This window comes from Penicillium crustosum (assembly GCF_028827405.1).
Source record: "Penicillium crustosum strain IBT 35664 chromosome Unknown utg000001l_segment0_segment0, whole genome shotgun sequence".
Classification (NCBI taxonomy): domain Eukaryota; kingdom Fungi; phylum Ascomycota; class Eurotiomycetes; order Eurotiales; family Aspergillaceae; genus Penicillium; species Penicillium crustosum.
Genome location: NW_026623122.1, coordinates 4,757,132 through 4,770,237, shown reverse-complemented (window position 1 = coordinate 4,770,237; position 13,106 = coordinate 4,757,132). Strand labels below are relative to the sequence as shown.

Genomic DNA, 13,106 nt, shown 5'->3' with positions numbered 1-13,106 from the left:
TTTTTTCTTACTTGTAAATCTAATTACTCTCAGAGAGGTTTCATCAACGTAATAACATATTCGTATTCTACATAACTTTCGCTGGAAGAATAGATCCCGGTGGCTCAACTCCGGGCAGAGTACACTGGTGAACATTATGAATATAACCCCCCAGCCCCCATCACACAATAACTCAAGACGACAGCGACACAGATTCAGGAAGACAGGGGGAGGGAGAGAGGGACAGAACGGGGACGCTTAAAGGAACTTCTTGGGCATGTTGGCCCGGCGACGCTTGTAGATGACGTAGGAGATCACGAGGACCACCTGGAACGCAATCAACAAGAAGATGAAGAAGCCCATACGTGGGCTAGAGGCGGTAATGACTATAAGATGGGAGAAAAGCAATTAGCAAATTGAAATAGATAGGTCATATGGACAAAGCAAGGGGACTTACCACTAAGCAGGTGACCCTGCAGGTTCTCGCTTAGGCTGAGGTGGGAGGATCGCAGCGTCTCGTGGAGCTGGTTGAACCGTCCACTGTAATCCTTGCTCTGCAAATCGGTCTGGAGGGCTTGGAGCAGCTGCTCAACGCGCGAAAGTCGGCTGTCGAACTGGGCGAGCTGGCGGTCTTGGGCCAGGGACTTCTGGATAAGCTCTGCGTGGCGCTCGTCTGCCTTTTGTGCCTGGTTCTTCAGTTCCTGAAGGATGGTGTTGGTGGCCTTTCCGGCCAGCTGGATGCGAGCGCTGACGTCGACGATCTGGGCAGCCAAACCGTTCATTGTGGCTTCTGTGCCGCGGTTGGTTATGGGTTGAGCGGGCTGGTCAGGAACTTGATTGCGAATTGGCTGCTGGGGGGTGCTCCCTTGGTTCGAGGGGATTGTCGGGCCTTGACCTGTGGCGGACTCAAGGATGAACTTGAAGACCTCGAATGAGTCTGGATTTTCGGGAGTGGCTGCTGTGATGCCGAAGGTGTTTCCAGCGGGCAGAGCGACCTGTTCAGGTTAGTATGTTTTAGATGGCTGCGGTACGATGTCGGCAGGATATAGTGTATACATACCTTGTTGGTTGAAAAGCAAACCTTGTCGTCAATGGTGACCTCAAAGATGGAGCTGGTGTGCTTGAGCTTGACAATTGATGGACGGCCCAAGTTACGGTAGGAGTAGTCACAGTGGCCAAAGGCTAAGGTGTCCGGGCTGTTGTGGCTTTTGTAATCGATGGTACCGTCATTCAGGAATCCACGGACACTTCCACCCTATGGAAGAGGTTAGTAACAGTAATTATCAATACGCCACAACAATACAAGACAGGGTCAATACGCACTCTTCCACCATGCGTATCGATTACCAGAGCAAAGCCGTCGAACTGGCCGACAGTATAGATGCTCGAGGTACCAATACGGGACTGGCCGTCCTTGGTATACCATAACTGCAGGATTCCACCCGCTCGTTCAGGTCCGCTTGCTCGGAATTGGAACTCTGCTGACCATTCCGACTGAGAGACTCTATACTCATGTTATTATCCGAGGTCCAGTATCAAGGTTTGAAGCCCTTCACTTACGGACTTTGTGCCCAAGCTGATCCCCGTGTGTTTCCAGGGTACGGGGGTGTTAAGATGAGCTTGTCTGATAGCTAAATGGCTGTTAGCTCAGTCCGGCCATAATTCTGACAGACCGACTCACAACTTGCGGTACATGGCCTTCTGCTCCAATTGTCCATCCGGGGATAGAGTCTCGGTTTGGTGATATCCTGGTCTGAAGTCAGATAGCCATAACCCAAAGACTGTACATTGATACTGTACTGACGTTTGACCAGCACCGAAGCTTGAGCTATCAATAAGCTGGGCTGTAGCCCCTACAGCAAGCAATGCCAGTGAAGCTAATGTTTTCATCATGTTGTGTGGCTTGGCGTTTGGTGTAGCTTGATGTTGATGTGGAATTCGCGAAAGTTTCACAAAGGTTTTGCGCAGCAGCTATCAGCGTTTGCTATGGATTGAGTCACGTTCACAATTCCGATTGCAAATGCTAGAGACAATACTAGTGGTGACCCAACCGACAACAATAGCAATAACACAGAGACGGGCCTCTTTTGCAATAATAGCGGCCGATGGTGAGAAATCGATAAAGTGATGGAGCTGTACACTGTTGAGAATCGTGTGGCGGATTCCGACGTCTGTGAAGTCCATACGGAGAAAGTGTTCCCTTTTGACGTTGTATGTGTTGTATTGACTATCTGTCCTTCTGTCCAGGTGTTTCGCTCCTGATTTGACCTCCGATCTCCGCATCTAGTCACGTGTCCTTTAAAATAACATGCGGAGGAAGCTACTCGCTCCGCCGATTTGCACATTCTCGCGCCTTGTGTCTTCTCAGCTTTCAACATCGCTGCACCATCATGCGCAGGAGCTCCAATGGCTGACCTATACCCCTCATTGGCGCAGTGCGCCATCGTTGCAACTGCCTTCAAGGTGCTGCTCTTCCCCGCATAGTAAGTCCCGCTCGTTTCGCTGCTGCAAAAAAGATCGGGAAGACATCAAGCACTGCAAAACTGCTGCAAAAACCGCAAAAGGAATTCCAAAGAACCCGGGAACAGGACATCGGGGTTACCAAATGACTTTTGCTAACATACTTTTCTTTGTGTTACAGCAAATCTACCGATTTTGAGGTCCACCGCAATTGGCTCGCCATCACCCATTCTCTCCCCATCCAAGAGTGGTACTATGAGGTATGTTCGGTCGGGCGCGTGCTTCTTAAGTAATTGTTCCGGATATTGACTTGGGCTGGTTTAGAAAACTTCGGAATGGACACTCGATTACCCACCCTTCTTTGCAGCCTTCGAGTGGCTGATGTCGCAGGCTGCTGCATACGCAGACCCTGCGATGTTAGTCGTAAAGAACCTTGGCTATGATTCCTGGCAGACTGTCTACTTCCAAAGAGCAACTGTGATCTTGACGGAGCTGGTTCTTGTCTATGCGCTTAGTCGGTATGGCACTCGATCTTTTTTTGGTGATGTGATGCAGTGGAATTCTAACAACTATTCGATAGATTTGTCAAGTCCGTTCCTTTTCCGAACAAGCAGGCAGCGCATGTAGCCAGTCTTTCCATCCTACTATCCCCCGGTCTCCTCATCATCGATCACATCCATTTCCAATACAATGGCTTCATGTATGGAATCCTGATCCTATCAATTGTCCTCGCTCGCAAACAATCGACTCTTCTCTACAGCGGCATCCTCTTCGCGGTACTGCTATGCATGAAGCACATATACCTCTACCTCGCTCTCGCCTACTTCGTCTATCTGCTGCGCACCTATTGCCTTAGTCTCAAATCGGTTTTCCGGCCCCGGTTCGGCAATATTTTCAAACTAGGATTCTGCGTGGTGGGCGTTTTTGCAATTGCCTTTGGGCCATTTGCGCAATGGGGACAATTGCTGCAGCTCAAGGACAGGCTGTTTCCGTTTTCGAGAGGGCTGTGTCACGCGTACTGGGCGCCAAATATCTGGGCTATGTACTCCTTCGCTGATCGAGCATTGATTTCCCGTAAGTAGCCTCTACCTCTTCGCATATGAGCTTATCTGAAAACCCCCGCAGTTGCACCACGGCTAGGACTTCCAGTGAACACTGATGCTCTAAACAGCGTCACACGAGGACTGGTGGGAGACACCTCTTTCGCTGTCCTACCGGAGGTTACAAAGGAGCACACCTTTATATTGACATTCTTGTTCCAACTGGTATGCGTCCCTCGTCCTGTGCCTCTGGCCTTTCTAACAATTATCTAGATTCCTCTCGTTAAGGTGTGGTTCAACCCAGGCTGTTGGGATACCTTTGTCGGTGCGATCACCCTCTGCGGCTATGCATCATTCCTCTTTGGTTGGCATGTACATGAGAAAGCCATTCTCCTCATTATCATTCCATTCAGTCTCATCGCCCTCAAGGACCGTCGCTACTTCAGCGCCTTCCGACCTCTGGCAGTTGCGGGCCATGTCTCACTCTTCCCGCTATTGTTTACAGCTGCCGAATTCCCCCTCAAGACTATTTATACAGTCCTGTGGTTGGTGCTATTCCTCTTCGTCTTCGACCGAGTAGCACCTGTCCCCGAGCGGCCCCGAATTTTCATATTCGACCGACTTTCGCTGCTTTATTTGACCATTTCTATTCCTTTGATTATCTACTGTTCCCTGGGGCACCAGTTGATCTTCGGGTGGGACCGGCTCGAGTTCCTACCATTGATGTTCATGAGCAGTTATTGTGCCCTTGGAGTTGTCGGAAGCTGGGCTGGGTTTATGGTGGTTTATTTTACAGCTTAGACCTATCGAACTAGCTCGGATTAAAACATTCTTTTGTTTTTGCTACCAAGGATGAACTATAAACTTCTTGAGGTCTGTGAGGTGACTGAAGGATTCACGATGTAGGTGTATAATGTTTGCATTGTTTGCTTCCACGTGGATAAGACCCACGGATCATGGAGTCTATTCTCCCACTAGTCTCAATTTGGTTAGCTCCACTTCATCCATGGTTGGCCTGCAGCCAAATGCAGGTCAGATAGAAACATGGGGGAAGAATCTGTTTTCTATTCTTCTATTCTAGGACTGTATTGGAAATGTCAGTGTAAGCATGAAGGTGCTTTCTTATTTCTTTGCTTTAAATGTTAGCCTGGGTAATTGTCTCGCCATAAATTTTTATGTTCGCGGCATATATATATTTCTGCAAGTGATGCAAATTCTCTTCCGCTTATATATTTTATGCAGGTGCTTCCAATTATTGATGGTTGATAAGTTATTTGAATGTAATATACGAGCAGAACCACAAGCAACCTAGTCTAAAAGTAATAAAGTAAAAGATATGAGTGGTGACTTCACACATCACACATAGCATGTTTGTTATTCACGTCTAGCTGCACGATAACCAAACAATCACAACAAAAGGGTATCATGACACATAAAGGACATGCTCATCAACCTTAGCAAAAGTAGATGTAGAGTACCCCTTATCCAACAATGGAAATCTGGGTGGCCAATGCGCTGTGACACCGTGGCTGAAGGTGTATCAACTCTACATGCCCTGCTTGCTTTAGAGCTATAACGGTGATATATAGTTACAAATTGGTATAGGAGATAGAATGTGCATACAAAGCTTTTTGATAATCACGACTTGCACCTTTAGTGGAATAGTTATTCTCAAAATAGGTCTCGTCATATTTCAAGTATGAAATATGATTACCTAGACAGATGACTGTAGTGTGAAGAACAAATAACACCTGAGCATTTAAAGCCAAAGAGAATGTTGTTGAAAGGTTGGTGTTTCATGCTAAAAATACAAACAAAGCTGGTGGTTGACATGGCCCCGGTAGTTCGAATTGATTGTTCCGATCTTAGCCCGGGGAGGTGACCAAGAATAGAAACTGAGAATTGATAACCGCGTTGAAGAATAGAGGTATGATTGAAAATTGATATGAATATAATATAGATAAAATCTCCTCGATCAGACGAGTCGAATGAGGGTAAATACGGATAGTGTTGGGAAAGAAAGGAGGAAAGAATTTATAGTCGGAGATGACGAGGGGGGAGGAGGGAGAGTCGAGGGTCCCGAGGAAAGCCCAGGTGCGTTTTTCTGCTGGGCTTTTGGCTCCCGCTTGCTCCTCCTCTCCACCAATCAGCTTCCACCGCTGATTCGCGGTCCTGCAATGATCTACCGCTCCGTCCTTTTTGTCTACCTTTCTTCTTTCTTGCTTCTTACACCTTCAAATATTCACAGCTTCCTTCCAACCCCCCAACCCTCATATTATAGTTCATCATCTCAGAATCGCCTGGTTCTCAACTTCATTACAGGACGCGTTCTACTCCGGTAAGTCCGCATGAAATCCCGAGGCATCGCTATTCCACTGTTCGCGTGTTCTTCGTCTGCGACCAGGCCTGATCACGACAATTCACTCCCACCCACAACCGCCCATTCCTCACAAAACGGTGCACCAGAGCAACTGGAGCATCTTCAATCTATATCGCAACTCCCGTTACCTCCGCCGATTGCGTTGTCTGACGCGGCCTCTACCTTCCCCCACTCAATCGACAAGCTTCACTCGCTAACAAAGATCGCGTTTTGTTTAGTCCCGTTCATGCTCGATTATCGATCCTGTACACGGTAGCTCCCGGCCGACTGGCGCGTCCACACTTAATATTTAAAGCATCATGGTATGCAACACCTTATCCGATGGAATGGCTGCGGAGGTGCCAAGAAGAAATGGTGGATGGTATGGAGACAAAGAGGCTTACACAATTGCATATATAGGTGTTATTCAAACGCAAACCAGTCCAATACCTCCCGCAAACTGTCATTGAAGATGATAGTTCCGAGGTATGTACCTCTATTACCCATACTGTACACCTTCCTGCTGACCCTCTTTCCTCTTTTCAGGTCTGGGTTATCCCGGAGACCAATGAGGTCTTCACCAGCTACGAGCCTTACCTTCAGCGAATGGACTTCTACAAACAACGCCGATTCATCTGTGAGATTACCGGCCATTCAGGTTTGACATTTTTCGAGGCGCTCCGCAGTGAGGTATATATTATAATATGAACACCGAGTGATGGACATATGCTAAGCCCTGACTAGACGGAGGAATCGCGCGAAGTCAACAACAGTTTCCCCGATGCGCTGAGAGAGCCTATTCTGCGCAGAATTCAGTTCTCGATAGTTTCGAGGGTGGACAGCCTGGGTATGCTATTACCCTCTCTTATAGTGTGAATCAAGCTAACGAACCTATTTCCCAGTGGATGAAATATATGAAGTGAGATAATCCCATCATTTATCAACAACTGATCTAACAAATCTAGGAATTCAAATCAGACTTCTACCCAGGCGAAGCTGTTCTCATTTTGCTTGATGATAGCAGTCGGCTTCATGGTACCATCAGAGACAAGGCAAACTTTGCAGAACAGCTATATGCCGATGGCACCATTAAAACACCTGCTTTTGCTAGGTATCTGGTCAAGATCCTAGATCGACAAAATGAAGAGGCCCTGCTGGACCAGGACCACATCACGCGCGACCGAAAGGCATTCACTAAATTGATGCTACGTGGATTCATCAAAAACAACGTCACCAGAGAATCGTGGACAGGCGCGCCCTGGTTGGTCAAGCCATCTGTCGCAGAGACATACAAGATCCCGATTGAGGTACCTAAGCATCTTCAGTATGGCGCGAAGGTGGCAGAGAAGAAAGCGATGAAGAAAGCGGACCAAGATGGCTTCTTTGGTTTCTTTTCTTCTCAGCAGCTTCCCGAGCTGAAACCTGCGGTGAAGGGACAGAAGTCGAAACTGTCTGCACAGGAGATGGCAAAATCGAGGGAGGCGCAGTACCAAGAGTATCAGCGGTCACTGAATGGTAACCCATCATTCCTCCTGCCTTCCAACCCCTTGCGCCCTTCCAAACCGCCACTGGTTGGCGATAGGAAGCTTGCTGGACTCCCGGCAGTGGTCATCAAGAACGAGCCGAGAGCACCATCCCCGCCACCGGTCAAGTATCCTATCGAAGATCTGGACCTTGCTCCTAATTCCGAAAAGCAACACCGACCGACCCTCAAGTTTATGATGGTAGGCGAGTCTGAAGATGACGGCGCAGAGAACCTTCTGCCTGATGATCTAGAGCCGGAAACGGTGGGGTTGCTCCTGGAGACTTGGGACACCCTAAATGTCTACTGTGAAGTATTCGAACTGGATTCCTTCACCTTTGACGATTTTGTGCAAGCTATGCGGTTCTCATCAGATGAAGTGGACTGCGAGCTTTTCGTTGAAGTGCATTGCGCCGTTCTCAAAAAACTCGTCAACTCATCGAACGATGATGGTGCTGTTCAGATCTCACTCCCAGACTTCCCTGCTGATGATTCTGATGAATCCGAAGAAGAGGGCGAGGAAGAAGAAGAAGAAGCCGAGGAAGAGTCTCCAGAGCCCCAGGCGAAGCCTGGGAGAATGACCACCAGAGGAAGCTTGGCCAAGGAAGAAGCAGTCATCATCAAAGCACAGATTAATGAAGATGAACCCGAGGAGACACAGATTCATCGGGCTGGCGAGATGTTTGAGAAGTATGGGTGGATTGATCGTCTCCGCAAACGCGATTTCCGCAACGGTGGATGGCAGTTGGTGATAGTTGGACTTTTGCACCAGCTATCTATCCGTCCTCGCTCGGAGCAAATCTGCAACACCATTCTCAAGCATCTGGCACCTCTCGATCAGGAACCTACGCAGTACACCGTACAGGAGCAGTATCAAACACTCGACATCAATTTGCGTACCAAGGTGCTCCAGATGATTTGCATGTTGAGTTTGGAAACAAAGGCCATCCGAAACTATCTAGAAGAGTGCAGCAATCAGATGACAGAGTTGCGCAAGGAGAAGATTGAGTATCAGAAGGCGCGCAAAGCAGGGTAAGGTAATCCTTTAATCATTGTCACTTCAACTACTAACATCGTCTTTCAGACTCATCGAGCTTCGTCAGCTGCATCAGGAGCGCAAGGCCGTTCAGCCTGAACCTGAAAAGGCCGGGAAGTCACCTACGCCAGTGCCCGAGCTGGATGGCTTGGATGATTCTCGATTGCTGGAAGGAGACTCTGAAATGGTCGGGGATACCGAAGACGAGGATATCCCTCGACCACGCTCGTTACGTGGAGGAATTGATCGGGCCCTCGAGCGTAAACGGAAGCAAGAATTGGAAAAGGAGCGAAAGGAAATACTGGCGAAGCAGCCTAAGGGGTCCAAGCAATATCAGCGAGTCTTGAAGAAGATCGACGAGCAGAAGGCCAATATAGAGAAGCTCCAGGAGCAAATCGAGACTGTGGAGAACAGCCTTCGCGAAACCGACTGCCCCAGGACCCGATGCCTTGGACTGGATCGCTTCTGCAATCGCTACTGGTGGTTTGAGCGTAATGCGATGCCCTACGAGGGTATGCCAGAAAGCTCAACGGCCGAGGCACACTACGCCAATGGCCGTCTGTGGGTGCAAGGCCCGGATGAAATGGAGCACGCTGGCTTCATCGACGTGACCGATGAACAGCGGAAGCAGTACCAGAAACATTTCCAAACCACCCCTGCAGAGCGCAAGAAGCACGAAGAAGGGCCAACCCATGTATCGAATGCTCGTGAATGGGGCTACTACGAGGACCCCGAGGCAATTGAGCAGCTTGTGGATTGGCTGGACTCGCGCGGCAACCGGGAGTCCAAGTTGCTTAAGGAGCTGCTTCTCCAGCAAGAGTACATTGCCAAGTACATGAAGAATCGCAAGGCGTACCTAGCCGAGACGCCTGATAGAGCCGAGTCGGAGGACATCCCAGCCAAACGCGTGACCACCCGGACTAAGACCTATCTGGATGTGAACGAGAGTGGCCCCCGCTGCCTGCGCTGGAAAAACACGACCGCGTTATCCGAGCATGGGCATCTTCATGTTGACCCTGGCCGGCCAGCCAAGCGCAAGCGGGTTTCGGATGACACCAGAGTGACCAAGGTAGCCAAACAGGCTAAGCAGGCTAAGCAGGATAAGCCTTTGACCCGAACGCGCGCCCAGCGCAAGGGTTGATACCCCCAGAAGGCATTAATCCTACAATATCACGCGACCACGATATTCTTTGTACTTCGTATACATTTCGAGCTGCATGGAGACGGGGAGTTCATGTCTTTTCAGTGGCATATTTTTTTTGGGAAGAAGTTAAATAGCTTAGAAGCAATGCAAAAACATAGAATAAGTCACATAGAACAAGTATCCTTAATAAAATACATTCAGACTACAAGGTAGGCTAAGACGAAGGGCTACAGAATGCATATCGACTACAAGTCCCGATTAGGCCTAGTGTTAGGAGTACGATGACAAACCGGCTTCTCGGGACTCGCTGATTCTGCGGGCCGTATTAGTACCGTAATCCGCCGGTTATTCGCGGAGAGCCGTTGGTATCGGCATGTCAGAATGTTTGTAACGACAATCGTCCGAACTCCCAGATGTCGCAAATACGTCAGTGGAAACATACACAGGACGTTACTTTTCTTTCACTTTTCGCCGTTGCACTGTCATATTATTCTTTCAAACGTCCTTAAGATCGCTGAGCTGTCAATACAACTATTAGATATCTGCATGCACAGCTGAAGCGTCCCGAGGATCGTCCGGTACCCCGAGAAATCTGGCTGAATATCGCCGAAACTGATCACGAGGGCGACTCCCCGGACATTTTCACCCCTCCTGCGAGCCTCGGTTGCTCTCTCGCAATCCCGTCTTTCTTTTCCTCTTCCTATTCCATGTCGACTGGTCATGCATATGACCCCAACAAATCCCCAGACTTTACTCCACAGTCCGCTCCGATGAGCGAGACCGCACAGCCGGGATCGCCGCCTCTCGGCGCCGCTACGAAACCAATTGTGTCAAATAACACCGCCGCCATGGGCAAATCACAGAGCGGCGACAACAAGATCAATAAGCGTAGCTGGGATTATGTGATGCGGAGTGGAATTGCCGGAGGGCTGGCGGGGTGTGCGGTAAGTCTCCATGGGTTAGAGGCCTTTGCGAGATACATACTGATTAATGCGCTGGACGTTATAGGCCAAGACCGTGGTAGCACCTCTCGACCGCGTGAAGATCCTCTTCCAGGCATCAAATCCTCAATTCGCCAAATACACAGGCAGCTGGACTGGCCTGGCAGCAGCGATTCGAGATATCAAGCGCACGGAAGGTTTCCAGGGCCTGTACAAAGGCCATTCAGTGACCCTCCTTCGAATTTTTCCATACGCCGCCATAAAGTTCCTTGCATACGAGCAGATCCGCGCAGTTATCATTCCTTCCAGCGAATACGAGACCCCGTTCCGCCGCTTAGTCTCCGGTAGCTTAGCCGGTGTTACCTCTGTGTGTTTCACATACCCATTAGAGCTGATGCGCGTCCGAATGGCGTTTGAAACCCGCCAATCGCACCGCTCAGGCTTGGTGGATATCTGGCGGCAAATCTACCACGAGCGTGTTCAACCCCCATCCACCCATTCTGCTGCGGCAGCCGGGTCTTCTTCCGTTGCTGTGGCCGAAAGTGCTTCATCTGCCGTTTCGAAAGTTGTCCCACGCACCGGAATTACCAATTTCTACCGTGGCTTCTCTCCGACCATCCTCGGCATGCTTCCCTACGCTGGAATGTCTTTCCTCACTCACGACACAGTGGGAGACTTGTTCCGTCACCCAAGCGTGGCACGCTACACCCTCAGACGAACAACAGAGCCAGAAAACCCCGCAGATCGCCCCAAACGACCGCAGCTCAATACCACGTCCGAGCTTCTGTCCGGTGCCCTGGCCGGTCTAGTTTCGCAGACTTCGTCATACCCAGTTGAGGTCCTCCGTCGGCGGATGCAGGTCGGTGGTGCAGTCGGTGACGGACGACGACTCGGAATCGCCGAAACGGCCCGCACAATCTGGCTTGAGAGAGGGTTCAGAGGCTTCTGGGTTGGACTGACTATTGGATACGTCAAGGTCGTTCCTATGGTTGCAGTGAGCTTCTACGTTTATGAGCGAGCCAAGACATCGCTAGGCATTAGTTAGACTTGTGACATATTCATTTCTTTTCTTGCATATACCATGAGGACTCTTGATACTGGTTCTCTGTGGCGTTTGTGGATACCTTGGGAGGGTTGTTTTTAGCATACAGAGCTTGAACGGCTCAGAGATACACCAGTACAAAATTTCAAACATTTTCTTCCATCTTTCACCTGTCATTTAAAACTCATTCTATAAGGTGGACTATCTCATAAATAACTCTCGACTTTGAGGTGTGGCTTGTGTGTGTGTGGCTGATTCATAGATCTAATTGGAACGGATTGCCTCCGGGGGCACAGACCACCCGCATAAAAAAAGTTGCAGACCTCCGCCACCCACGATCAAGTCAATCAACACTACTCGCACTCCACAAAATGACGACTCGCAAGCACAACGATTTCCTAGACATCGCGGCCAGTGACGATGAGGCCAGCGGAAGCGACCGCGGTTACGACTCCGAAGCCAATGCGGCGGAGAGCAAAGGACGGGCCGTGAAGCGGCGACGGACAACAACCAAGCCAGATTTCTCCCCGGAGTCTGACGAAGATGAGGACGAGGAGGACAAAGCCTCTGAAAAAGAAGACGAAGATAACGAGGACGAAGACGGCGGCGCAAGTCTAGAAGACTCAACAAAACCCAGCACCAAATCAGCAAAGTCGCTCAAAGCAAAGGGCAAGCTTGCTAAGTTATCTAAACTAGCCAACGGCAAGGCACCCAAGAAAACCCGCTCAGGTGTCATATACTTCTCTTCTCTTCCGCCATACCTCAAGCCCTTCGCCTTGAAGGCAATGCTAGAGAAGAGAGGGTTCGGAGGTATCACGAAGATTTTCTTGGCTCCTCTTCTCCCATCAGCAGCCGGTCATCGCAGCCGTTCGAATAAGAGAAAGCTCTACACGGAAGGGTGGATCGAGTTCGAGTCCAAAAAGACAGCGAAGATCTGCGCAGAGACATTGAATGCGACTATTGTTGGTGGATTGAAGTCTAGCTGTGAGTCTACCGGCATTTTCACCATTATATACGTCCCGTTATTTTGCGATGAATACGTACTGACTAGTGCTACGATCTATAGGGTATCACGATGACGTGTGGAACATCAAATATCTCTCACGGTACTCCTGGGAGGATCTCATGCAATCTGTACAACGGGAGAGATCTGAGAGGGAAAGCAAGAGGAAGATTGCCGATGCTCGTGAAGCTAAGGAAGCTAAGATGTTCATTGCGGGTGTTGAGAGTGGTCGCATTGCTGATGGTATGGCGAAGAAGAATGAGGAGAAGATGAAGAGGCGGTTGGAGGCAGCTGGTGAAGGGGATAAGGAACTGCCGCAGCCTAAGGAGGCGAAGTCTACGAGAAGGCGGTTCCATTTCCAGCAGAATGAGGTTGTTAAGGGGTCGAAGGATGGTGCTATGGCTGATGATGCCAAGCGGGTACTTGGGAAGATCTTCTAAGCTAGGATTTTATGGGGAATGTTTCTTCTTGTTTTTATTCAATAAGGCTTTTATGGCCTCTGGTCTGTTTACTTGATCTACTACAGCCCGGCTTTCTAATATTAGATCACCGAGATGTAATATCCCGAGTTTGATTGAGT

The 13,106-nt window shown here is 49.4% G+C and overlaps 6 protein-coding genes across 6 annotated transcripts; 5 read left to right on the top strand and 1 right to left on the bottom strand.

Annotated features, from left to right (window-relative positions):
• Window positions 1-237: 237 nt before the first annotated feature.
• N7487_001777 (uncharacterized protein) lies at window positions 238-1,872 on the bottom strand (the record flags this gene model as incomplete). The annotated part of the gene is made up of 7 exons (XM_056869525.1): window positions 238-365; window positions 437-974; window positions 1,040-1,234; window positions 1,303-1,483; window positions 1,540-1,610; window positions 1,661-1,727; window positions 1,784-1,872. The coding sequence occupies 7 exons, from the start codon at window positions 1,870-1,872 to the stop codon at window positions 238-240; spliced, it is 1,269 nt and encodes a 422-aa protein (XP_056734309.1).
• Window positions 1,873-2,385: 513 nt separating this feature from the next.
• On the top strand, window positions 2,386-4,280 carry N7487_001776 (dolichyl-P-Glc:Glc1Man(9)GlcNAc(2)-PP-dolichol alpha-1,3-glucosyltransferase ALG8; the record flags this gene model as incomplete). Its single annotated transcript, XM_056869524.1, has 6 exons — window positions 2,386-2,462; window positions 2,621-2,699; window positions 2,764-2,957; window positions 3,020-3,513; window positions 3,565-3,704; window positions 3,753-4,280. 6 exons carry the CDS (start codon window positions 2,386-2,388, stop codon window positions 4,278-4,280), a joined length of 1,512 nt encoding a protein of 503 aa, XP_056734308.1.
• Window positions 4,281-6,158: 1,878 nt separating this feature from the next.
• Window positions 6,159-9,537, top strand: N7487_001775 (uncharacterized protein; the record flags this gene model as incomplete). The annotated part of the gene is made up of 6 exons (XM_056869523.1): window positions 6,159-6,161; window positions 6,259-6,324; window positions 6,385-6,528; window positions 6,583-6,663; window positions 6,804-8,392; window positions 8,445-9,537. The coding sequence occupies 6 exons, from the start codon at window positions 6,159-6,161 to the stop codon at window positions 9,535-9,537; spliced, it is 2,976 nt and encodes a 991-aa protein (XP_056734307.1).
• Window positions 9,538-9,774: 237 nt separating this feature from the next.
• N7487_001774 (uncharacterized protein) lies at window positions 9,775-10,049 on the top strand (the record flags this gene model as incomplete). The annotated part of the gene is made up of 2 exons (XM_056869522.1): window positions 9,775-9,816; window positions 9,870-10,049. 2 exons carry the CDS (start codon window positions 9,775-9,777, stop codon window positions 10,047-10,049), a joined length of 222 nt encoding a protein of 73 aa, XP_056734306.1.
• A 198-nt stretch (window positions 10,050-10,247) lies between these two features.
• On the top strand, window positions 10,248-11,526 carry N7487_001773 (coenzyme A transporter; the record flags this gene model as incomplete). The annotated part of the gene is made up of 2 exons (XM_056869521.1): window positions 10,248-10,484; window positions 10,549-11,526. 2 exons carry the CDS (start codon window positions 10,248-10,250, stop codon window positions 11,524-11,526), a joined length of 1,215 nt encoding a protein of 404 aa, XP_056734305.1.
• A 368-nt stretch (window positions 11,527-11,894) lies between these two features.
• N7487_001772 (RNA-binding ATPase activator ESF2) lies at window positions 11,895-12,966 on the top strand (the record flags this gene model as incomplete). The annotated part of the gene is made up of 2 exons (XM_056869520.1): window positions 11,895-12,507; window positions 12,590-12,966. The coding sequence occupies 2 exons, from the start codon at window positions 11,895-11,897 to the stop codon at window positions 12,964-12,966; spliced, it is 990 nt and encodes a 329-aa protein (XP_056734304.1).
• Window positions 12,967-13,106: the final 140 nt, after the last annotated feature.